General features: G+C 43.3%; 1 protein-coding gene across 2 annotated transcripts in view; it reads right to left on the bottom strand.

The window, feature by feature from the left end:
* COL19A1 (collagen type XIX alpha 1 chain) overlaps positions 1-26,685 on the bottom strand; it is a 338,823-nt gene that overhangs the window by 33,282 nt on the left and 278,856 nt on the right. For both annotated transcript variants that reach the window (XM_074991087.1, XM_074991086.1), the window contains 12 exons: positions 24,926-24,961; positions 24,769-24,822; positions 24,630-24,683; positions 23,404-23,445; positions 22,262-22,315; positions 21,757-21,810; positions 16,941-16,994; positions 15,658-15,711; positions 10,548-10,592; positions 8,388-8,438; positions 8,252-8,296; positions 825-851 (listed from right to left, as the gene is read on the bottom strand). In XM_074991087.1, the coding sequence (XP_074847188.1) occupies positions 825-851; positions 8,252-8,296; positions 8,388-8,438; positions 10,548-10,592; positions 15,658-15,711; positions 16,941-16,994; positions 21,757-21,810; positions 22,262-22,315; positions 23,404-23,445; positions 24,630-24,683; positions 24,769-24,822; positions 24,926-24,961 (570 nt within the window). The remainder of the gene's footprint in view (positions 1-824; positions 852-8,251; positions 8,297-8,387; positions 8,439-10,547; positions 10,593-15,657; positions 15,712-16,940; positions 16,995-21,756; positions 21,811-22,261; positions 22,316-23,403; positions 23,446-24,629; positions 24,684-24,768; positions 24,823-24,925; positions 24,962-26,685) is intronic.

The raw sequence follows: 26,685 nt of genomic DNA on the forward strand, positions 1-26,685 counted from the left end.
ACAATGAGAGCAGCAGGAAGCAGCATGGTTTGAGACACTGTTGCCTGCTGCTCCTGTTGGCCGTGAACAGTGACCCATGACCAATGAGAGCTGCAATCACCTGATACCTGCAGAGGTGCAGATAAATATAGAGTGTGGGGCCACTAGGGACTAACCCGGGGCTGGTGTTCGCCCACCCTTGCACAAAGCTAAACTTTCGAACAATCATGCATGCAGTGTATGCACACAACTGGAGTCTATCTGAACAACCACTCTCAGACGAACAACATAGTCTTCTGGTTGCTAAAAACTGGTATCATGTAATCATCTCCTCTGAGCAATTTCAACTTCGTATGTTACCATACTGGACTCAAATTTAAAACATTTTCCATATTTATTTTTGGAGGCCATGCTTCAAGTAGTGATTTAATCTCTTGAAATAATACATATTTTTCATACTTAAATGCCTCTATGGATTACTAAATAGAGAAGAATCCATAGACAACTTATAGAATGTATTATTGAACTTCACATTAATAGCTGTAAAAAGATATCTATATACCAGGCGCTTTATATGTCTCTAGCCTTTGTTATACAACAAATGTTCTTAAATATATTCATAGATTAATCTGTATTCATAGATTTTTGCTCCAGGAGATTACCTGGGCTGTCCCACTCACATGGCTAGGACTATCCTTGAGTTTTTTGTGGGGCTCTTCTGACAACCTATGAAAACTTCAATTCCCAGGTAGTATCCCCACTGCTCATCATCATTATCCTCACATCCCAGCTCAAAATCACACTCATCAGTATTTTCCAACAATATTCCAATAAAATATACATACCATTGGGCCAGGATCACCTTTAGGACCCTGCCAAGAAAGATTAACAAAAATATTAGGAAATAATTGAACACAATTAGATAAGATTTTAATGCTACTATGATATAAATATATAACAATTACAATAAAGCAGTAGTGTAGTATGTGTAGAATCACGTTTATTTTGTTAAATTTGGGTCAAATACAAGTGTGGGTTATTCCATAGGGGAAAGCATGACACTAAGCATGGTGTGGCTTGATTCTGTGCCACCAAGGCCAAAAAATGTTTATAAATAGAGGGAAAGCAGTCCCTCATTAGTGGCCGCAAAGAACTCACACAGGTGCTAACATGATTATGATCTGAGGTGGAGTCTGCTTATGGCTATAACATCACAAAGCAACTAACCATGTGGCTTTCCGGCTCCACAGTCTAACTCTCTGTGTAAGAGGGGATGAGGCAGACAGAGTCCACTTTAGACACATGGCAACGAAAAGGGGCAGAGTAACCTAAAGTTTACCACTGCCTGACAGACATCTTTCAGGGCTCTCAGCCAAGATGACAGAAGCAGCTCTGGGACTCATGCAAATTGAGGGCAGGGATACTTCCAGTCCAGTCCAGTCCAGATTTCCACATTCTCTTTTGTCATCCAGAGAGTCAGGGTAGGCAAAGGGGAAAACTAAGGCAGAGAAAAAAACAGCTGCCTATTCTGTAACTGGTGTTTCTCAAGATGTGCTGCTCATGTCCATTCTATTTTCGGTGTGTGCACTTGACACGTGCACAAGTGCTGGAGGTTTTCCCCATAGCAATATCTGCAGGGGAGCAGCTCTGGCAACCCCTGGAGTAGAATTCTCATGCTGTGGTATAAGGGGCAACACCCATTCTTCCCCACCCTCAGTTCATCCTTGCCAAAAACCTGGACAGTGGGGAGGGAGAGGCTGGGGAGTCATGGAATGGACGTGAGTCATGCACCTGGAAGAACCTTAGTTACACAACAGGTGGAGCTGTCTTTTCTGTTTCTCCCTTTGAATTCTTTCTAATGTCCATTCCACATTAGGTGGCTCCAAGCAGTAAACATGGATGTGGGTAAGAGTTCATGGCTGCATAAATTGAAGCAGAGTCCTGTCAAACTCAGGGTTTTCTCTGGCTTGCTGGGTTTTTGCACAATGACATGTAACATTGTGGACTGAGGACCATGTCATGGCTCTAGATAAGTCCTGTTCTGTGATGGGTGTGAGAAAGGCCACTGATGATGCCTGAGCTCTGGTTGAATGGGCTAAGAAAATTGGTGCTGGCAGAACCTTTGCCAGCTCATGGGGGATCCTTGGGCAAGAGGTGATCCAGTTGGACCAAAGGCAAGTATCCAGTGACAAAGGTGGATGCATGCTCCTCTGGGTTCAACCATGGAGCAGCCACACCAAGAGATGTAGAGACTTCAGGCTGGGATGCAGAAGCCTGGTGTGATTCTGCAGCAGCTAGTTCAGACAACTGGAAAGGGACCAGGGAAGGACCACCACCATGTTCATGAGAGCACCGAATCAGAGCTAGCAAGAATGTGCTGGGGCAATCATGATAATGCCTGCTCTGTCCTTCAGGATTTTTACCATGACCTATCCCATGAAAAGGATCATTGAGAGTGCATATCTCAGACCCCAATTCCACAACAGGAGGAAAGCAGCAGAGAAGTTGTGCTTATCCAGATTCCGATGGGAGTAAAACTGAAGCATTTTCTGCTTTGCCTGGTGGTGAACAGATCTAGCTGGAAAGAGTCTCAACTCTGGAGAAGGGTGCAGGGCACCTCCGGATGGAGACACCACTTGTGGTGAGAGACGTTGTCCCTGCTGAAGTGATCTCCCATGGAAGTCTGGACAAGGAGGTGACAAGCCTCCAGATGGATGTCATGGCCGATGCAGAAATCCCAGAGGCAGAAGGCCTCACGGCCGAGGGCTGATAGCACACTCGCCCCTGCCTGTTGATATAGAACATGAAGACTGTATGTATTGTTCATCAGCACTCTCACCACCTTGCCTGATAGCTGAGGCAGGGAGACTGCTTGCCAACCAGATTGCCCTGAGCTCTTTGACATTACACATAAATGTCTTCTGCTCTGTGGACCATATATCTTTAATGGGGAGGCATCTGAGGTGGGCACTTGAGCCAAATCTGTGACATCTGATGCCATCTCAATAGAGGGAATGGGATTGTCCAATGGGCCTCCGTCCAGGACATTCTTGCTCCTGGTTCACAACTATAATGAGGTAAATACTGAAAGAGGAATGGTGATGACCTTGTCCAGATGATCCCTGGGAGCAGGTTGAAGCCAGCCATTGCTAGAGGGGTTCATGTAGAGACCAGCATGACATACTACATATGTGCCTGCCACCATTTGGCCCAACAGGTGCAGGCAGACTCTGGCCATTGTCAGGGGAAATGTGGAATCTTTCGTGATGAAGCTTCATACGGCCTGAAACCTGTCCAATGGTAGGAAGGCCCTGGCACAAATTGAGTCCAGTACCATTTCAATAAATTTTACTCTTTATATAGGGACGAGTGTGGGCTGTTTGGCATTCACAAGCAGGCTGAGAATCCTGCACTTGGTCAGTAGCTCTTCAACATCCCTCTGGACATGAGACCTGGAGTGGCCTTTGACAAGCCAGTTATCAAGGCATGGGTGCATCTTTACATCTCTGCATCTCTGGCAAGCAGCAACCACTGAAATGTACTTGGCGAACCTTGTTAGCTCAGTCACAAAGCTGAATGGGAGGACTGCAAACTGTTAGTGGCCAGGGCCACCAGTAAATTGCAGGAAGCATCTGTGTCTTGGGAATATTGTTATATAGAAGTATGCATCCTTCAAGGGGAGGAGCACCAGTCTCCTGGATCCAGGGAAGGGATGAGGGAGGCCAGGAACGCCAATCACAACTTCAACTTATTCAGATATTTGGTGAGGTCTTGCAGGTCCAGAATGGAAACCTTCAGCAGTGATGCCTTGAACCTGACCATGGCCTGCTACATATTGTAGTCACAGTGGCCAAGGAGGGACTGGTGATTAGCCACTCTGAGCTGTAAATATTTTGCTCAAATAAATTTAACCTTTTGGAGTCTTTATTCTTGAAGGCAGCTCTGGGCTGGCCCTGCCTCTAACTTTGGTTGACAGCCTCCACAATCAGGGAATTGTGAGTATAGAAGTGCGTATAGAGGTACTCATGACCTCTAGATTGAATGAAGTACTTTCCTTCAGCCCTTTTTGAGATGGGAGGCAGGAAGAAGACCACAAGGTGATTATGATTTTCAAAATGCCTTTATGCAGGGTCAGTGCCACCCTTGTGGATATCATGGAGCACAGGACATTGAAAAGGGAATCCAGTGATTCCTCCAGTTCTTCTGTGTGGATCTCCAGGTTGGAGGTGACCCTCTTTAGAAGTGCCCAATGAGCCTTGGCATCATCCTGTGGAACTGAGTGTGTGTGTGTGTGTGTGGGTTGGGGGGGCGAATAGCTTCACTGAGTGATGACATAGAGAAGAGCGATACTGTGGGTCCAGTAGGTGGCTGCTCAATGAAGGGTGGTTTCCTCTGGGACTTGTACCTCAGGTCTACTGCAACTGAACAGGTGGGTTGGGGTTGCTGCATGAAACCCCACGGCTGGCAGGACTAGCAGTTGCTGGCTACTGGCTCTGCGGTCATTCGGTGGGCTGCAGTACCAACATCATAGATGGTAACGTTGGAGCCGGAGCTTGATCCATCATCAGTGACTGCTGCTTGGAACCAGTGGATCAGTGACGACCACTGTGCACTGAGTCAGAACACTCAGATTAGGATGAGTCCTTGGTATTGGAGACCAGTGCAAGTGACGGCACTTGGTGACTGTAGATTGGCAATCTATGCCTCACTCTGGCTGCGTCTACACGTGCACGCTACTTCGAAGTAGCGGCAGTAACTTCGAAATAGCGCCCGTCACGTCTACACGTGTTGGGCGCTATTTCGAAGTTGAAATCGACGTTAGGCGGCGAGACGTCGAAGTCGCTAACCCCATGAGCGGATGGGAATAGCGCCCTACTTCGACGTTCAACATCGAAGTAGGGACGTGTAGACGATCCGCGTCCCGCAACATCGAAATAGCGGGGTCCTCCATGGCGGCCATCAGCTGGGGGGTTGAGAGATACTCTCTCTCCAGCCCTTGCGGGGCTCTGTGGTCACCGTGGGCAGCAGCCCTTAGCCCAGGGCTTCTGGCTGCTGCTGCTGCAGCTGGGGGTCCGTGCTGCATATACAGGGTCTGCAACTAGTTGTTGGCTCTGTGTATCTTGCACTGTTTAATGAAAGTGTGTCTGGGAGGGGCCCTTTAAGGGAGCGACTTGCTGTTGAGTCCGCCCCGTGACCCTGTCTGCAGCTGTGCCTGGCTCCCTTATTTCGATGTGTGCTACTTTGGTGTGTAGACGTTCCCTCGCTGTGCCTATTTCGATGTTGGGCTGAGCAACGTCGAAGTTGAACATCGACGTTGCCAGCCCTGGAGGACGTGTAGACGTTATTCATCGAAATAGCCTATTTCGATGTCGCAACATCGAAATAAGCTATTTCAACGTTGGGTGCACGTGTAGACGTAGCCTCTGTCTGAGCAGTACTGGAACCTGAAGCAGGACAGAGAACTGGAGTGTGTCCAGTGTTCAGAGGATCCCTCTCACTGGAAAAAGTGTCTCAGTGAGCACTCCTCACTGTAACAGTACAACTATATGTTTTTTCTAGAACTATATTGAAAGGCCTCCTCTGCAGGCAAAATGAAGATAGCAGCCATTAACTGTAAAGCTGGGAGTCACACACTCACATTCCATCTAAATTTCATTACAATTCCATCACACCAGGCTGTTAACAAGGAGACCTATGCTAATGGCACCTACTGTCACCAGATAAAGAAACAGATGTCAGGATGGGTAGAGGAAACTTAGTTACTAACAGCATTTGGTCTGGCAAGAAAGTACTTATCAAGAGCTGAGGTTGTGGAATCCACATTCTATGAGGATTGCCCTCACTTTTCTATTGGTTGTCTGCATGACAAATATGTCTGGTTTGTAGTTGATTTTGTCTGCTGCATAATTTAATTTTGCTAAGTGTAAATCAATGAAGGTGGTGGGGTATGAGTGGTTAGGTAATTCTGTTACAGTTGGTTAAGACTGGTTAGTAAAATGATACTAAAATAAATGGCCAAGGCATAGCTAAGCAGGACTCAAGCTTCACCGCATAAACAGGGGTCTTCTTCGAAAAAGAAGAACTCAGCTCCAGGACACAGTCGAAGACCAAAGCTGCCAGAATTCCTCTGCATGATCTTGAGGTGCAGTAACCTGCATCCAGAGAGACTGACTTTGTCTGGCCAACAGCAAAAGTCTGACTGCCTTTATCAGGATTGGTGAGCATGACTATGTGCTTAGCATGTATTCTGCTTGCTTGATAATTGTCAATAAATAGAGAATAAGAATATTACCTTGTAAGGCTTTTTCAGTGGCAAAGATCCTGCAGACCCACAGGTAGTTACACCCTGAGCCCAAGGAATTGGGTAAGGGTGAATGTGTCTCTGAAGTGTGGAAGGCATAAAGAAATGTGCGCAGGTAACATCATGGGAGAGTGAATGACAGTTGTGGTCACCTGAATGATTGCATGATCAGTGAGGAGGTGAGTGGGAGATTAAGGGTAGATTTTGCTGCTCTGCTGCTGGGCAGGTGTCTCCACAGGTCTACAACAGGTCACCAGAAAACAGCACTCTGACTCTCACTTTTGGTGCCCCGGTAACTGGAGAGGTCTCCTACAGGACTGCCTCCCTGTCTCCAAGGCATGTCAGCGCCACATAGACAAGCATTGGCTCCAGATGGAAAACAGTGCAGCTGAGATGGGGATCTGGGCAAAGGTTCAAAATGAATTTTTCCTTAAACCGGGGAACCACTAAAATCAGTGTGGGCAGTACTAGTCAGTAACAGGGTATCCGGCGCTGCCTGCAAGGCCTTGGGTGTTGACAGGACATCTATCTGACAAAAACCCTTACTACTCTGCAGTGTAGCAGGCCTGGGCTAGACTGCTTGATAGGAAGTGGGATATCTTCCACTCACAAGTTTCTTGCAGGGGCCAGGAAGGAAGACCAATGCTGCTGGAAGATGGCACCGGTGAGGCTTGGGACCAAATTAGACCTCTGCCCCCGTGCCAGAGTTAACACCAGCTCCATCAGGAGCAGAAACTGTATGGAGGCTCAAGTAGGGAAGGTTGGGGGTGTCTGGGTTTTCCCAAACAGCCAGGTGTGGCCTGTCCCCTGCCTCCTGTCCAACCCTCTCTGTTCCCTGACCCGGGACTGCTCCCCCAAGACCTCTGCCCTGTAACCAACTCCCCTTCTCCCTCTCACCTCACAGTGTCACTCAGAGCACTGGGCCTGGTGAGCTGCATGTGCACTGCTTGGAGTGCTGGGGCTGGCAGCCTGGCAACCGTGTTGCCCAGGTGCTGGATAAGCTGAGGCTGCAGGGGGGCGGGATGGTGGTGAAAGAGGGAGGGGTTGGGGATTAGTCTCTCCTGGTGGCCAGATCACTGGCTGCTCCTGCTTGTCTCAATGTCTGGGAGCTGGGAGGCTGCTCTTGGCAAGGCTGGCCCAATCCTGCTGCTTGGAGGGAGCTCAGAGGCCAAAATGAAGGGCCCAACAGGCCAGATGTGGCCTGCAGGTTGTAGTTTGCCCCCCATCCATGCTCTGAGGATGGCTGATGGGCATGAGGTGCTTACAGCGATCACACAGCTTGAAACCGGCATGTGTGGCATTCCTCATATTGCGTTGGGAGGGCGCTACTGCAGAGATCACCAGACCCATTCCCCTACAGTGCTGCTATGGGGAAAAATTTCTGGCATCGGTACCTGTGGTTAGCTCACACCTAATGTGGAACAGACATGACCAAGCAGTCAAAGAAGAATTAGGCGACTTGTGCAAAGCTATGCAGTGATACAGTGAGCGCTCTAGACCACATTTAATGCATAAGTAACACTGCCTTTAAAGATAAAAAGTGCACCATATGTTTTAAGAATGATTGCATTACTGCAATACATTGTCCAAGATCCAATTATTTTTGCACCCAGTTCTGCCGCCTATAGCTATAGTAAACTGAGCTTACTCATATGAGTAGACCCATTAATTTTAATCAGCGTACTGGCAAATTTTAAGAACTATTCAGCAAAATTTAGCATTGTAATTCTCAATATTTAATTTCAAATTTTACCAACTCTCTTAGCATGTATTAGGATGCTTGTTAATCATACTTACAAAATGTGTGTTTTACATTTAATGTGTATCAATCAAGTTCTATTTGAGTTGTTTATTGTTACTTTTCAGATGCAAAGTCTTTCGTTGCCCAGCTAATGAACAAGTTGCATACAAGATACGAAGCTTTCTATAAATGTTTAAAGTAAATACTACAGATAACTATAAAATACTTACAGGAGGGCCCGGTGGACCAGGATAACTAGCAACACTTACACCTCCCTGCGAAAAGAAAACAGTTGAAGCTTCTATTTGTGCCATAAGGTAGTAATCAGGAAAAAAAACTGATAAATCATTTAATAAAGAAAAATACCTGTAGCTTATATAAGCTGCTCATTCCATTCCTTTCATTGTAAGGCATACCCTTAAAATATAAAAATATTCAGAAAATATTTCAAGGAATATCACAGCTATGAATTCTGAAGTTTAAACGATGGTCAAAACTGCCTTTCATCCTTTGAACTGTTAGTGTACAACAAAGCCAAAGTACCATTTCTGTTAACAGGTCTTGTGACCGATATGGCAACTACCTGCAATATCCTGTTCAAACCATATTAAATTCAGTTTATTATGTTTGTACATGAAGAACTGTGCACAATTCCATGGAGAAGTGGGGCCTCAGCTCTCCAGGAACTAAGAACAGCGTGGGGTTGTTCGACGAATTCACTCCATTTGCAATACCTCCAGAGAGCTACCACCACCTGGTGAGAGAGTCACAACGACTTGTTCACTCTAGATTCTTCAGGAGCCAACGAAGAGACTTAAAACAGATGCAGTGTTTTCTTGCTGACCCAGCAAATGGACAGAACCTTCTGTCCAAGGGGGGTCCCAATCCTTTGAAGGACATGGCCCAGTATGTGTATTTGCTATGCACTAACCGCTGTTACGAACTTGTGACCACAGAATAAACATGTGGCGGGGTGTGAAGGACTAACTTCTGGACACATCCTTTGTTGTAGTCAGGGCACAGGCTGAAATGACTGTCGGCAGAAGGGAGAGAGATGTGTCTATGCCCAGAAAGTGGTGATGGTTAGGCAAATGGAAGCCCAAGAGTGAATGCCTTTGTGGGACCTACACAGGTTCAGGGCCCCTGAACTGCGACAGATCTGTCCTGCAGAAACTCCAATAAAGTCGGTTAGAGTTTGGGCTGTACCATGAATAGACGACCGGTCTTATTATCAGCTTACAAAAATGAAAGTTCATGAATCTTAAGGAAATTGTGTAACTTTTGTTATATTAAACTGCCAAAGCATTTATGTCATGGGCCAAATGATGTGGTTAAAGGAATTCAAGTTATTCTTCACTTCATTTCTTATCATCCTAAAAGTTACACTTTAAATGAAAACTGCAAAGCATTTAAGTCAGGCTTCAAGTACTCCAAGAACACAGAGGCTTGTACTATCACTTTGAATTAATGCTCAAATCTGACAGATGAGACACTAATAAACAGAGAAGAAAAATTACATATTCAGTGAAATTCAATAGTTGACCTAGCAGTTTATGCTAAATGTTTACAGGCTGTTAACTCAAGTGCATTCAAGATATGAATGAATGAAACTCTTGCTTCTGGAAAGACATTTCTATTTTTTCAAATTCTATTTACTGAATATTTAAGGTGAGGGTAGGAAATATGGATGCAATCTTTTTCAGATATGGAGATTTATAAAATGTGTGCATAACAAAAGGCAGAATGGCAAAGTGAAGGCCAATGATGACATGCACTTTTTCCAACCCAAAATCAATTTGTACTTGAACTACAATATATTTTCCAGTATGAAAGAGAAGCTTATTGAGTTCAGAAGACTTTTAAATGTGAAGTTTTATCATGCAAAATGAAAAACGTGGCAGATTTTATTTAACTTTCATATGCTTTATTGGTGAAACCAGGAGCCTGGAGTATAACAGTCACAGTTGGATGTTGTAAGAGCAAGGGTAGACAACAGGGAATGGTTATGTAGGTGGACAGTACTACAACTCCTTGGCTGTAGAAGCTGCCATGTACAACCTGGATAGGGTGACCTGCACCCTGACACTATGTTTGGAGAGGAAGAATCTGTCCCTCAGATTGTTTTCAGTATACCTTCTCCATACCAGCCTGCCATATTCTTAAAGCATTTTGTATTTGATTGTATTTTGGCTTTTAAAAAAGGAATATTTTAGTAAAGGTGTTTTACAGAGAAAGTTGCTCATTATTTTCAGAGATTTATAGGATAAAATTTTGGCTACTGTTACCAACAAGAGCTTGAGACAGAAGGGATCACTATGATCATCTAATTTTTCCGCCTGCACAAAACTGTCAATAGTACTTCCCCAAATGTCTCCTGGATCTAGTTCATACACTTCTGCTTGAGCCATAGCATATCTTTTAGATTTAGACAGACATCCAATGTTGATTTAAAGGTTTGGAGAATTCATCTCATCTCTAGGTAAATTGTCAAGATATATTACTCAAAACATGAAACAAATGACTTACTGGTGGTCCAGGTGGTCCAGGCTTTCCAGGAGAACCCTCGTTACCCTACGACAGTATAAGATCCACATATTTCATTTACTGAAAGTGATGCAGTACCAAGCATAGTAATAGTGAACGAGAAATATAGGCTATGTTACCCTTCTCCATTTCTTTTTGGAAGGTGTGCCCAAATAAATACAGTTATATCAGGGATGAATTTGGTTCCCTATCTCTAGTTTCACCATCATCCCCTAAAATAAATGACTAAACAAACAAACAAGATAACATGGGAATAATAGCTTTATATTAGAGCTAGGGCACTGATTATTTGCAAAAGGCTGCTTGTAGAAATGTAAAGATAACAGTTTTACTTGTGAGCTGGAAGAAAAGGCAGTGAGAAAGATGCTCATATCAACTTTCTAGAAATAAAAAACATTGGAATATAAAAGCTCAGAATAATTTTAATACAAAATAAACCACTTTGTTGAACAACATCTTCAGTTTATACATTCAGAGGTAAGAAAACAATCAACACTTAGACAAAACAAAACAAAACAAAACAAAACAAAACAAAACAAAACAAAAAAACCTCCAAAACAAATCAAAACAAAAACAGAACAAAACAAAATCTATCATTGAAATGAATCACCACTTCTTGTGGTGAGTTGTGATGATAATCCAAGTGTGGGTAGGTTATATTCACTGCCTGTTTGCCCAACAAGGAATGAAATGGGATACACGTGAACAGCTCCCAGCCAGTTTAGACACTAGTAGGCACACAGAACAAATAGGGGCTACTTTATTTTCGTGTTATGACTAAGAGCACTATCCCCAGCAGATATTTTTCCTCTGGTAATGTTACGAATGAATAAAAACACAGACCCGTGGAACTGCAGGGCTATTCCACACTGAGGCAGGACCTTGTATATCTACATGATGAGTGACCCATTAACCTTCAATGCCAACTGGAAAAGAATGTTACAAGATAATTTGGATTCTGGTACATACAGTCTGGTTCACCAAATCCTATAATGAGGTCTTAAAGAAAGCCTTAGTCATACTGGTTGTAATATATTGTGAATGTATGTACAGCTACCAGGTAAGGAGTTAAATATGTATTTTGAAAATATGTTCTTGGATTCTTTATCACAAGAGATGGAGAAACAGACAAAAGATATTTATTCTCCTGTCTCTCCGACGGCAAGCAAAGTAAGCATTGTAAGCCAACACAAAACTGTTGTCACATTGCGTACAAAAGCAATAAAGAGATATGAGCCGACAGGGGAAATACCTTAAAAGGGTCGTCCCTACCAATTTTTGGTGCCCTTTGCAGCTTCAGCCCTTGCAGCTCCACACGGCAGGGCAGCTGCTTGCCGTGGCGGGGTGTGGGGGAAGGGAGAGCTGTTCTCCCTCAGTGGGCTGCAGGGGCAGAAACTGTAAGGGGAGACCCAGAGCTGCAGGGGGCCAGTGGGAGCAGAGCAGGGAGGCTTTTCTGAGACAAGTGGCATGAGCCTGCAGGTGGGAGGGCTCAGGAGAAGCAGGGGCAGCTGTGCAGCCAGCCACAAATCAGTTCCCTTCCTACCCTGTGCAGTTGCACACCTGAGGCAGGTCCGGAGGAGTGAGAAGCGCAGTGCCTACACTCCTTACTGGGGCCAGCACCTGGTGGGTTGAACCTGCACCTCATGCCCTCAATACCAGCAAAGTTCTCATAGCCAGCTGGGTCCTCAGGGTGCTGCTCCACTTTGAGCCCCCTCTGTCCAAGGAAGAAGAGGAGATGGGGGCACTTACTGATGACACAAAGCAGGGGCAGGAAGGACCCCCCCAACCCCAGAAAACAACTCCCTCCCTTGGGAGCTGGGCAGCAGCTTGGCCACAGCAGGCTAGACATTGTCCTCCTTGTCCTTCAGATGGGGGAGCAGCTGCTGGGTGCAGTCTCAGGATAGGGCTGGCCATGGTGCCAAACTGCAGTACACAGCTCACTAGAGCATCATGAAATGTGGGGCAATTTGGTGTATTTTGCAGCTACGTATTTTGCATATCAGTAGGGACAGACCTGCTTGACAAAGGCTTGCTGTACTATAGTAGGGGAACTGAGAAGGCAGCCTGTCATCATGTATCCCTACTATTGACTAAACATGCCCAATTCTTTTAACCTTTCCTCATGGCCAAGTTTTCTTAACCTATCATCACTGCTGTTGCACTCCTCTGGACTTTTTCTAATTTGTCCACATCTTTTCAAGAGTATGGCACTCCAAACTGGACACTACTCCAGCTAAGAACTACCCAATGTTAAGAAGAGTGAAACAATTACCATCCCTGCCTTACAAATGACATTCCTGCTAACATATTCCAGAAAGACATTTGCCTTTTTCATAATACCATGACACTGTTGGCTCATACTCAATCTGTGATCCTCATTAACCTACAGATTCTGTTCTGCAATACTGCTGCCTAGCCAGCTATTTTGTATTTGCACAGATGATTTTTCTTTTCTAACACAGAAGTTTGAACTTGTTTTTATTGAATTTCATCTTGTTGATTTCAGCCTCTAATTTACCTAGATCGTGTCAAATGGTGATCCTGTTTTCCAAAGCGCTTGGAACCCCTCCCAAATGACCTCAACCAGAAATCCAAGAACAGAAAATGTGTGTGTGTCCTTTGTTTGATTTAATGTTATTGGAACTTTGCACTTCCAAGGAGGCTTTTTGCATTTAATTTTGTTTTAAATTATGGGGAAAGCAAGGTGTGTTCCTAACTTTGCGGCTATTGTTTTGTTAGAGGCAACTTTCAATTCATCTATATTATGAAGACTCTATGAGAGTCTCAGCTTCATAGGAGTAAAAGGGCAAACTTCTTTTCCTTCATCAAATATCAGCTGCAGTTCAGAATTTGCAGAATAGTGAGGAATACAGCAAATATTGCAGAAAGATGCCAATGTGGGTGGCAGTAAGCATGGAAAATTTCAAGCTAATAGTGAAATCTTCTAAAGGTTATACACATGAGGCAAAAAGAAGATTATAGACAGAAGTTGTTTTGCAACTGCAGGCCATGTTTAGGTCTACTGTAACATCACAGAACTGAGTTGAATTGAACGAGAGATGAAATTTGTCTTCCATCTAGACTGGGCAAAATCATTGTGAATGATATTTAAAGACTTTTAATATATGGCATTGATTTTGATTACAGTATTGCAAAGCGAGTATGATAGGTTCTACTGTCCTGCTTCAGTGTGGGGGGACAGACTAAAGGGTTCAGACCCATATTTCTATGATTTTAAAAAAACAGGTAACAAATACAACCACAAATATAATAAACCATCAAGATATTTTCAATAGTATGCACTACATGATGCAGCCATGTTAACATCAGTGATAAGGACAAGTATGGCACTGCTTGGTAAAAGCACCATACTAAAACGACATGAATTTTTAGTGAGTCAGAGAAGGTTTTGTTACAGACTGTGTTAAACCTCACTGAACCTGGGGGGTGCTATTGGTGCCTTTTATTCAGAATAGATGTAAACACTGAGCTTTGTTATACAAAACTGAAATAATGTGGGCCTCCTCTTACAACAAAGCCACATGCTAGGCTGGAGTAGGAGTAGTGGCCCAAGGAGGCCTCTGCTGTGCTCTGATAAACTCAAAAGTGGAACTGATTGGACTGGAACCATCTGCATCTGTGTGTAATAGAGGGAAACAGCAAGAAACATTGGAAACCAACATACAAAGGGGAGCATAAAACTAAGGAGTCAGGACAGGTGGCTGAAAGAGGCTGTGTACAGGAATACCTGGCTCCAGCATCAATTTTTACTTTAACAGTAATAACCTGGTTATTTTGGCTAAGCACTTGGGTCAAAATGGCCGTGTCTACACCAGCCAAAAGTTTCGAAACGGCCATGCAAATGGCCATTTCGAAGTTTACTAATGAAGCTGAAATACATATTCAGTGCCTCATTAGCATGCGGGCGGCCGAGGCACTTCGAAATTGACGCGGCTCGCCGCCGCGCGGCTCGTCCGGACAGGGCTCCTGTTCAAAAGGACCCCGCTTACTTCGAAGTCCCCTTATTCACATCAGCTCATAGGAATAAGGGGACTTCGAAGTAGCCGGGGTCCTTTCGAACAGGAGCCCTGTCCGGACGAGCCGCGCGGCAGCGAGCCGCGTCAATTTCGAAGTGCCTCGGCCGCCCGCATGCTAATGAGGCACTGAATATGTATTTCTGCTTCATTAGTAAACTTCGAAATGGCCATTTGCATGGCCATTTCGAAGTTTTTGGCTAGTGTAGACATAGCCAATGGGTAGCAATACAGTAGTCCCTCCAGTTACGTGAGGGTTGAGTTCCCACGCACCCTCGCATCACTTGAATTTTGAGTTAGTCAGGGGGCCAGTTTCTTCCCAAAGAAACACACATTCTGCAGCTGGGAAAGCAGCAGGAGCACCTGGAGCTCCTTTTGTAAGGTAAGTCCTGGGTTGGGGTGGGAGGGCAGCTGGGGAGAGTTAAGCCTGGTGGTGGGTTGGGGCTGTGGGAAGGGGATTAAGTCTGGGGATGGTGAGGCCAAGGGGGAGGGCAGGGAGCAGAGTTGAGCCAGAGCCACCTGTTGTGGGTTCAGCTGGAGCTGGGGCCAGGGCCATGTGTGGGGGTTGAGCCAGAGCCATGTGGGCAGCGGGTGGGGGATGTGAGCCAGAGCCATGTTCGGGTGGTGAGCCAGGCCATGGAGGGTTTAACTGGGGTGGGCGAGTTGAGCTGAAGCTGTGCGGAGGGCGGTGTGAACTGGAGCCGTGTAGGGGGCGCGGGTGGAAGCCAGAGCCATATGCGTGTGGGGGTGTGAGCTACAGCCACATGTGGGGAAGTTTGAACTGGGGTCTGCAGAGGTTGCACCAGGGCCAGGGGGGAGTGGGATTTTGAGTTGTGCTTGACTCACATTAATGCAAGTTAAGTGCAACTCAAAATCACGCATTGAGAGGGTTTACTGTATTGTCTGTTCAATTCCTACTTGTACCAGACAGGCCTTTGACTCCCTGCGGTAGTCATTCTCTGTTATTGGCATGTCAAGCAAACCATACCTGAGGAAAGGAACAAGAGAATTCTTTACAGGCCTTTGCTAGATCTGAAAGTAAGAATAATGTTCAATACCTTTTCACCTTTCGTCCCGGTTGGACCAGGATGTCCAGGTCTTCCTACCGCTCCCTGAAACACACAGAATGGGTTCACTCTAGTGATAAACCAATAAAACAAGGTGTTCTGCAATGCAATTAAGTTATTAAAACTCATACTTTTTTGAAGGTCATTTAAACTTAATTAAATCTCTTCTGTCATCTTGTATTTCTTTTGGTTGCCCCAACAGCTGCATACTACTGATAAGCCCTATGAAGGGTAAAATTTGTGTTTGTGGATGCATTTTCACCTTGGCAGACTAAATGAAGTGGCCCTAACTGGCACCTTTTGGTACTTTTGCTACAACTAAAATTTAGCCTTCCTGTTTAAATGGCAATTTACATTTTGCCCATTAAGTGCTGCTAAATATGTTAAAGTTTTTGAAAGAAATCTTACATACTGTAAGTTGTCAGGAAATTAAACATAAGCACACTGAGCACACTAAACAATGTGGCTTGCATCTTGAAATGGAAAGTAAAATGTAACAGTATTTTCTCTGGGTATGGAAAAGATATACAGTAACATTTTCTATCACCACCTTACAAAGGAGGCTTACTGGCTTTTAATATTAATAGCCAAGACAGAGTCAGTCACACTTCATAATTACTAAGTTTCAGGGTTCAGTGTTTTCAGAGTGTTCAAACAGAATCAGTAGAATTTACCACTATGATACCAGTAATTTCAGTTCAGATGCACAATTATCTGAATGTTATTACATCATTCAAGTCAATTTTGTTTATAGATTTTTCGATATCACCAAGAAGCCAGAAACATATTATAAATTGTAAATACAATAATGGTTCTGACAATGGCAATATTTTCAGGAACTTAAACTCACTATGAAACTTGTTTCTACAAAACTATCTTGGTCTAAATTCTGTTATTTTTACAGTGACATTCATTCAACTCCCCAGAAGTCAGTTGAAGGCAGACTCTGGATATTTATTAGAACCAGTGAAAAGAGAACAGGTTAGAAATATGAAGAACCAATATGAAGCCATTATTTAAGTGAAAGTTAAATCTCTTGAACAAATTCATACTACATTTTCCTACTTTTCCATAAAATAAAGCACTACTCCCAAAATAACAGCTGTCATTGTCCAGTTAATACTGGATTTAATATTGGATTTATTATCTTTAAAATTTTGCTCAACCTAGTTTATTTTTCATGACACCTTGATATTGAATGCAACAGGTTCACTTGATAGTCACTGTAACCCCCAAATGAATAGATTAGATCACAGACTATATCAAACACTTACAGAAGGCCCAGTAGGTCCTGTTACACCAGGGAGTCCTGGAATACCTTGAAGACCCTGAGAAGTAAAAATAATTTATAAATATTTTCCACAACATAGGTTTATATCTTGACATCCATTATATTTCTCATACCCATCATGTTTATAATTTATATTCAAATTATTTTTAGCCAAACAACCATATACTCTTCTGAAGTAGCACACAATAGATAACTTTTTGTTTGAGTGATTAAATTATACTCTTCTCCATCATTACTGTTGGTAACTTCTGTGTTCATATCTTTTCCTCTTTAGCTCTGCAGAGAAGAACTTGATATCTGTGCTTTGCTCAGAAATAATATTTCCTTTTCCTATCACTATGCACTTTCTATTTCTTTGAAAATGTCATTCTCTAAGCAGGTGATTACTTGGGGCCTAATTTCTCAGTCATTTTGATTGTATAAAATAAAAATATGGATTTTTGGCATAGCAGTTAATGAACTACTGCACACTTTTCTTCCAGCAATTCTATCTTCTGGCCTGAAAATTTACTCTGATGAATTCTGATATCTAGCCACTAGCATTATGCATTTCTGTTGAAATATATTTAATGGTTTTAATAAGACCATGTCAAAGGTGAATAACTAATTCTTTATAAATGTTTGAATTAATAATCCGTGTCTCATATCAATACTAACAAGACATTGAGTGATTTTATCAGTTTAATATTCTGAGTGCTAGTGCAATATCTGGTGATGAGCATGGGATGAAAAGAAAAAACACACTTAACCACTCACTTTGCAAACTTCATTTACCCAAACAAAGAAAAGTAGCTTATAATCCTTATCTTTCCTGAAGGATCTCAGCATCGGACTGGAAGTCTGAGGCTCCAAAAGAACAACTAAAAAGCTTCCCTGTAATTCTCCAATGTTGTTTTTCTTTGATAGCAATGTACCAGACATAGGAAAAATGAAGGTTTTTTTGCACTCCCTGTCAGTTGTGTTAGTGCTTTCTGCAATGGATTCCAGAACTGTGTGGTTTTTAGTTATCAAAATTTGCTTTCTCTCAGCATGCACAAAAATATGCCTACTTACTCGTGATGGTCCTGAAGCCCAAACAAGTTAACTTGTAAAACTAAGGATTATTAAACTCTGAGTACGCCATTAAATATTTCAAAGTAAAAAACCAAAACACAACAAAACAAAAACAAACAAAACCTACCCCCATCCATTAAGAATTCTAGAAATTAGCATATGAACATGTTATATTGATAAAACAACCCAGCAGTTACGTAGCACTTTAAAGATTAGCAAAATAATTTATTAGGTGATGATCTTTTGAGGGACAGAAAATAAATAAAATTAAATTATTTTGTTAGTCTTTAAAGTGCTGGTTTGTTTTGTTAGAATACCGACTAACATGGCTACCTCTCTGTTACTTTGTTATATTGATGTTAGTATAGAATCATAAAGGACAAGGGCATAATTTCAGAAAGCTGCTTCTGTACTTTGAGGCCATAAAGCCAAATCAGGCTACCTATATAAAACAATGGCTCCACAGGGATATAATCTGCACTGCAACTAATTTGTATGATTTTTTTTTTTTGGTATGATCTTCTGACCAAGCACAGGACCAGATTCAAACAATCTGTTCTGACAAGCGCTTTCTACATAACTGAAGGCAAATTGTTTAGAAATTAGAAAATTACCACCTACCTGAGGGGACACTTATGTGCCCAACACTGAATATTCTACCAATTATTCTAATAAAATGTACTAAATAAAAATCAGAGCAAATGTCCTTCACTGTTCTGGCAGTTCAGTTTGTGAACACTACCCTGGTACAGATGAGAAATCTAATGCTATGCTTTCTTGCAGTTAACTTCTGGAATACTTGAGACCCAGATACTGCAGCGTCCAATAGTCTGGTGTGTAAGGCCTACATCTGTCTTCCATTGCTGACTCACTGCTCTTTTTTCCCCTTGTGCCATCCTACGGACTGTTCTGTTCAAATTATCAATAATGTTTACATAGCTATTTATCTATAAACCTATATATCTCTTCATGTATCTGCCTACTTATTCTGCTCTTACCCATGTAGTAGCCCAGCTACGCCAAAGATAATGGGAATTTAAAATATGCAAATATTAAGAAAAGCATGACTCCCATGATAACTTTGATAAATATACTCACTGGCAGATTAAAAGGTCCTGTAAGCACCATGATACACAACAGCAGGAGGTACCTTGTATTGCCTTTTATTGCACATCAAGTTCTGGATCTGTTACGCTTGGTAACAAATACGAGCTTCACAGGGGACAGGAACGTGTATATGTATGGAAAGTACAATGGTGGGTCCATATACAGTTTTCTCCTAGATTTGCCATTTCTGCCACAAGGCCAGGGATTTCTGTTTTTCTTGGATGAGTGTGTGCGACATGCAGACCACATTTCTTTCACCTTCCATAGCTGTCTGTTAACATAGGGGCAGGTAGTACCGAGAGAGGTATACCATGTCTCTGGAAGACAGCTGGTTGAACAGGGAAAGCAATGGACACTACAGAAGGTTGGAGAGCTCGGCTGGGACACAGACTTCATGTTGAAGGAAGAGGAATAAAGGAAAGATGTGAAAGAAAATCTATAAGCAAAGGAGACCAAGAAGTGGGAAGTGGAAGAGTTAAAGAAAAGGGAGATATTGTGAAAGGTTGTAGAGATGGGGACTACAGTGAGCACAATAATTTGTCCACAGAGGAGAAGGCCACGTAACACTAGAGGGTTTTGTTGATAAAACTGATGTTTTGTTGACAAAACCCACAGTGTCCACATTCCAAGGCATCCTGTTGACAGTAAATTGACACAACTCAGCAGTTTTGTCAACAGTGTTCTGCCATTCCCCAGGAGGCAGAACACCTCTCTCGATGGAGATCTGTCGACAGAAAGCCAGTCTGGACATTCCATGGGGCTCTCTGTTGACAGACAAGGCCTCCAGGGTGCCAGGCAGGTGCCTAGGGGACACCCTGTCCACAGCAACCAGCACTCTATGGCTCCTGCCTCCAGCCATTCTTAAAGCTGCAGGGAGCCCCAAAAACCCCATGAAAGGAAGCTGAGAGTGTGGAAGCAGCCCAGCAGCATGCTGCTCATCCCCATGCCCTCACAGCCACTCCATTTGCCAGACCTTGCAGAGATGGTAGAGAGCCAGGCCCCTTGTGACCCCTCTGGCCCTTCCCCATGGCACAAAGCACCAGACCCCCTCCTGGACCAGGGCTGAGGTCCAGGCCCTGTTGGATCTCTGGAACAAGGAAGAGACCCTCCTCAACCCCTGAGTGAAGTGGAGGAACACCCCCATACGTGCCTGGCTGGCCACTGTGTTGGTGGCATGGAGCAGGTGAAGGAGCTCTGCTAGGGCTACATGCGGGCCCACGATGCCAGGTGGAGATCTGGGGCAAGGCTATTACAGATAGCTGCACCACCTCCTGGTCCCCTCTCCTGTCCTGTTGACACCACAGAGGAGACCCCACCCTGCAGCCGGAGTCTGAAGGGGAGGAGTCGCACCCTGTGACCCAACCCTGGCCAGAGCTGGAGGGGGACTCAGGGTCCAAGGTGAGCTGGAGCACCCTCATCATCACCCCGGAGTTAGGCCCTCCAGAGGTGGGTGAGAGTCCCTCTGGTGAGTACCCTGCACATCATACACCCCAGGGCACGGGAGGTGGGAACAGATGGGTTGTCCTGAGAGTGGTGCCAGGCTGGCTCAGCCAGGAAGAGTCCTGTCATGTAGAAACAGGTGAAAGATAGTGTCCCCCACCTGGTGCCAGCCTGCTGCCAGCCTCAGAATGCCTTACCTCCATGAGGAGAGCCCCGACAGTGGACTTCCCCACACCAAACTGGTTCCCCACAGAGTAGTAGCTCTTGGGGGTGGGGAGCTTCAACAGGATGATGGTGACTTGCTTCTCCACAGAGATGGCGGGAAGCTGCTGGGTGTCCTGTCTCCAGAGGGCGTAGGTGAGCCAGGTGCAGAGCTCCAGGAAGGTGTTCTTCTGCATGTGGAAGTTCTGGAGCCACTGCTGGTCTCCCATTGCCCCATGACCAGCTGGTCCCACCAGTCAGAACTAGTGCTGTGTCTCCAGATCTGCTTGTGTACCCAGGGGTGGGTGCAGGTGGGACCATGTGGCGGCAGTGGTGTGCTCCTCAAAGGTGGTGCCAGGCTTGCCCTCCCCGAAGAAGGGGAGGATGGCTGTGATGAGGTTCAGCAGATGCTGAAGCACTTCTGGTGGAGCCAGTGCAAGCCCGGGGTCTGCTCTGGCCCCATGGCTAGCTGGAAAGCACTGTGTCCCTCTCAGCCAGCACTGAAGCCCGGCTCTAGCAGCTGTACTGTCTCTCCTGCAGGGAGGCAAGCCTTAGCATGGGCAGGGAACAAGCATTTGGGGGCATGCCTTCTAAGGGAGTGCTTCTCTGGGGCTCCCAGAAGGGTTTGCCAGCCATGCAACCCTGTCTGATTGGGTTCCAGGGGCCGTTCTGTTGAGAGAGAGGCCAGGTAGTCTGTCTGCTCTCTGTTGACAGAGTGGATCATCCTTTCGATGCTCTTTGGAGTCTGGCCATGATCTGTCGACAGAGGTTCTGTCAGAAGATATCTTCTGACAGAAACTTCTGTTAACAGATCATGCTAATCTTGACATAGCCTTAGACTCATGCCCCCTCGAGAGGTGGGGTAAGAATTGTTAATATCAGCCTTCCTAAGGGCTACATAGCTTCTTTAGATATTTTTGAGAATTAGATAATATGTGCTTTTAATTCCTAATTTGGAAGAATAAATATAATTATCAGTAGAATTAAAATAATTTTACCTCATCACCTTTGTCTCCAGGAAGTCCAGGAAATCCACGTTCACCTTTGCTTCCCTATGAAGACATAACTTTTGAATCATTACTGTAATTCATTACAGTTGCCAAAACTGATGGATTGGAATGTTGCATTTTAAATATGATAGTGTTCTAACAAGATTTTAAATATGTGAATATGGAGCTTATGATTTAGCAGTAAGGGACCTTAAGACACACACACAAATTCTACCCCAGCATTAGTCCCACTAAGATGAATACATGTTATGCCTAATTCCTGCGTGGTTGAATTTGGCCCCAGAGACTCATGCTGAGTGTACAAGTTATCCTGATAAACTACAACTAGCTTTGAGGGGTAATGGATCAGCTTTCATAGTGCACTTCATGTCAGTAACCGACCCAGGCCAGGGAAAGAATGATTCAACCACTGGACAAAATTCAGCTTGGGAATTGGTGCTAGCCTGGGAACTGCACAAAATAGTAATTGGAAGTACTCATATAACATGCTTACCTTTGGCCCCTCTCTACCGGGGATTCCTGGAGGACCTCTAGGTCCAGCATCACCCTGGAGAACAGAGAAAAATAACATTGTTAGGGAGTCCTTTGGCAAAAGAAACTGTAAATAATATTAATACATAGTCATGTCCAAAGTCTCACCTTCCTGCCTTGGTGATGCTTCCTGTTAGTTAAACCTGCTATTCCATTCATGCTTAGTAACCCCAGGATACCAGCCTCACAGTTGCTACACACATTTTGTTAGAAATATACAGAATTGTGGTGATTAACCTTTCTACAGAGACATAAAATAAATCAAGACCACAAGATATGTCACGGATGGTAGTCTTATTTCAAATCTTCCTGTGGTGAAAATTTCAATGACAATATGTTACAGGTGAATGAGACAGAAAATGGTACATGATCATCCTGGTTTCTTGGCTCTCGATTTTTCACACCTGACAGAAGTAGCACTCTTGGGAAATATGAGATTCTCTGAAGCAGTGGATGCACTGGGAGTGCTCAATTCTCACTGGGACTGCCTCTGACACAAAAGGCAGAACTTGAAACCCGGGGAACCAAGCACCCATTCCCAGGAAAGTAAAAAATTCCCAAGATGTGAGAAATGATGTGGGAGTTACTCATTCTCTCTCTCTCTCTCGGAACACAGTTGAGGTAAAACAACACGGACAACAGTGAAGGCTGTTTCAGGCCTAGGTGATTGTGAAGGAACTGAGGGCAGTTCACCCATTCAGTGCTCTGTAACACCAGCGTGGATACCATGACTGAGTAATATGTATCCATGAGCTAAACAGACTCTTCTGTGAGAAATCTCTTATCAAAGACACAGGAATGAAAGCATACCTAGACTGAAGGAACTAGAGTGTCCTTGGGGACTTTATTAGAAAAACAACTAGATTTCTTTCTAGACAAAAGACAGGATCTAGTGGTTTAATGCAAAGCAAGAGGTGGACCCAGGATTTAAAGTATGGATCTGGAACAGGATCCACATTTTTTTGATGGCATACATGTTTTACTGTCTCTGAAATGCTTTACACCCTTAACTTTGGTCATTTACAGTATACAGTAAAACATAACCTTGGTTTTAAGAAAAGCAGATCATATGGAAACATGTCAATGCCTCTACCAATATACTACCTTCAGTGAAGCACCCATGTCTCCCAAAAGTGGAAGTGCAATCTGAAATAAAACACATGCATATACTTAAGAAATATTTTATAGGTTTTATATAACCAATATCGTCAAATATTTGGTCCATGGTTCCCATATATGCTAATAGTATAAAAAAGTTTACATCATTATGCAAACGAATAAGGTTGTTTTATCATAATGTCTTTAAAAAATAAGTATTCATGATAAAAAGTGTGAGGGTCAAATATTTAAAAAGATTTTTAAAACGTTTAAGTTAATGCTTTTTACTCAAGGTCATTTTTTGTTTCCTGTTTTAGTGAACTAGCTAGAACTGTGCTTGTGCTATGGACACAGTCAACATGCTGAAATAGAGTAGCCCCAATGTCAGTCTACTTTTCTGAAATACACCTTAGCCCTTCAAAATATTTAAGTGTTTTTTTTTCCACAGGAAGAGGGAGACATCTCATCACTCCCAGAAAATTAAACATCTTGCAGATAGTTCTTTGATCTGGTCTTCTGCGTAGCTTTACCATTTTCCTTCTATCTTCCCTTATTTTTCCAAGTACAAGGTTTAATTTTGCATCTCCCGAGGGTATCCATGAAACTGATTGAGCTGTTGCTGTCACCTTCACTCACCCACCTCCAAAAAAAGGAATCCTGGCAGGGCAAAAAGTATGGACTTTTTTTTCTTTTTTTCCGGAATTCATGACAATTACAATCTAAGTTACTTCTGTGACTACCGGTAAAAAGACAGCCTTGATAATGACAGATACAGCGAGATACACTGACAAATGTAGTCTATACTTGTCTTCTGGATAACCAGTTTCAAATGTTTGCATTTTTAAAGCTTTAAGGTTCCTGTCCATGCCAGGAAAACAGAGGTGTCAAACCTTAGCCTTCAGTACATTAGGAAAACTGACCTTTGCTGTCAACAGATGTCAGCAACCTGTTCAGTAGAACCACTGCTGACCATAATTTAAGAGCTGCTTTGGAAAAGGATATACCACATTCAGCATGGCTTCACAAATTCTGAAACATCTGCCAGGAAAGTTCTTAAAGGAGAGCTAGTCTACATGGCTAATCTTTAATGATATTATAATGAGCTGAAAAAAAATCCCTGAATAGGTAATCAACTGACTAAAACTTGCTAGGCCTACTAGGCATCTGGTATCTTCTAGTTTTAAAATACTAGCATCCAAGCAATAAAAATCAAGCATAGTTTGTATACATACTGGGTCACCTGGAGGACCTGGAAGTCCTGGCTTCCCATCTTGCCCTGGAGCACCCTGAAACAAGGTCACCGCAATTAAAATTTCAGTCAGTAAGTGGCATATGCATCAGTATAGTGTTATATATAGAACTCTTACTTACATCAACACCTGGGGTACCTGGGGTTCCAGGTAATCCAGGAGGTCCTCTAGGGCCCTAATATAAAACACAGTTACTTAAGATGTGATTCAAGAGACTGTTTAAAGGAAAACATGTTAAGTTACACTCATTTTTCCAAATTATGCAACAAATATTTTACCTGGGCACCTGGCTCCCCAAATGGACCTTTAGGACCCTGTAAAAATAGCCAAAGGTATACTCAGATAACAGCAGCAATACTTTTAAAGCAGGGGTGAGCTTGTACCAACAATACTGAATGTATGCTTTTGGTTTTGTGCATCTTAGAAGGCATTCCCTCCTGAAAGATCTAGTTACAAATCTGGACCCAGTTCTGCTGACGTTCAAGGGTAACTGGATTCACTATTTTGGTGAAATACCATTTCACATAGAAAATAAGGTCACAGACTAACTACACAGTTATGTTACGAAATGGACTAGTTAATTAGCAAGAGATTTGCAGGGAAAATGGAAATTTAGTCAATGAAATAAGGAAAAGCCTCAAAAATCATAGGGTACCTACAAGTCAATGTAATAAATAAATAAAGAAACAAATATTAACTTGTTCTGCAAATCTTTAGACTTGCTTAAAACTTATATTTGAATCTACAGCCATCTGTCTCAAGCATGATTTCTGTAAGTTATTCATTTTGAAGTGAAAAGTGCAGTTCAATGTGTTGAATAGGAATGAGAGACTATTGGTTTTTTCATCACAGTAGAATTTATGAGCATGACTTGTGCCATCGACCTGCTACATTACTGAATGCTACTAAGACAGCTAGACAATGATAGATTATAGCTTGTATAATGGAACAAATGCTGGCATTCTCTAAGACTGGGGTCAGCAATCCCAAGTATGGGTGCCAAGAGTGGCACACAAGCCGATTTTTATCAGCATGCAAGATGGGAGCTCAGCTTTACCCCTCCTCCCCCATGCAGCTGGGAGATGTCTCAAAGCCATGCCGACTGCGGATTAACAACAGACCAACTAATGCTACCACCCACCACCTAAATGGTAAAGCTCTGCATCTTTATTTATTTATTAATGAATCTGTTGTAAGTATGACTATTAGTGACTTCAGAAGTATCACAGGCACTCAGACCATAAGTCAAAAGGTTAAATTTCGGCACTCTGCCTTGGAAAGGCTACTGATCCCAGCTCTAATATGTAGTCTTTTACGGCCAAATCTTTTCCAACTTCCACAGTTACAGAAGGTTCTATTGGCTCATGGAGGGGCACTACTCCAGGGGAGCAAATTAGGGTCTTGATCACCATAGAGGTGCTCTCTATAGGGGTTCATACAATAGCAAGGATGTTTGAAAAAGTCAAGAATGTTGGATGCATGACTGTGTAAATGCACAAGGAGAAATCTCTCACTTGTGAACATGGGCAGCAGTCTCCTGGAATATAGCATAGACCTGAGCCTCCTTTGAGGGAGGAATGTATCCTCCAACCCATACTTTTACAGATTGCTTTTGTCCAACTCCTCTTTACGTAGGGTTGGCAAAGGATATGCTACTTTGTATTGAAACCCTGGAAAATTCTAGGGCCATTAATGTTTTAAATTAGCAGTGAATGCTGGGAGAGAACATTATAGGTTTCTCTAATGAAATTCATAACTATCTTCCTCTTGTGGAACAGCTAAAGAAAAAAATCACTGATATTTTTCTATGTCTTGCTGTTCAAAAATATGTTGTATTTAACATGGGGAAATAACTGAAGAAGTTCTTGTAACCACTAATACTTCCAGAAGCAGAGTGATTGCTGAAATAGTAAGTGCAGCAAAGATGCAATGTTAGGAAGGAAGAATGAAATAGCATTTTGAAAAGATGGGCTTCTGTTGCAGCGATTTACTCTGATTACTTTGGATATATTGCCCTTTGCTCTTGTGTCATGTTTAA

Source organism: Carettochelys insculpta, chromosome 3 (genome assembly GCF_033958435.1).
Source record: "Carettochelys insculpta isolate YL-2023 chromosome 3, ASM3395843v1, whole genome shotgun sequence".
In the NCBI taxonomy this organism is placed as follows: domain Eukaryota; kingdom Metazoa; phylum Chordata; order Testudines; family Carettochelyidae; genus Carettochelys; species Carettochelys insculpta.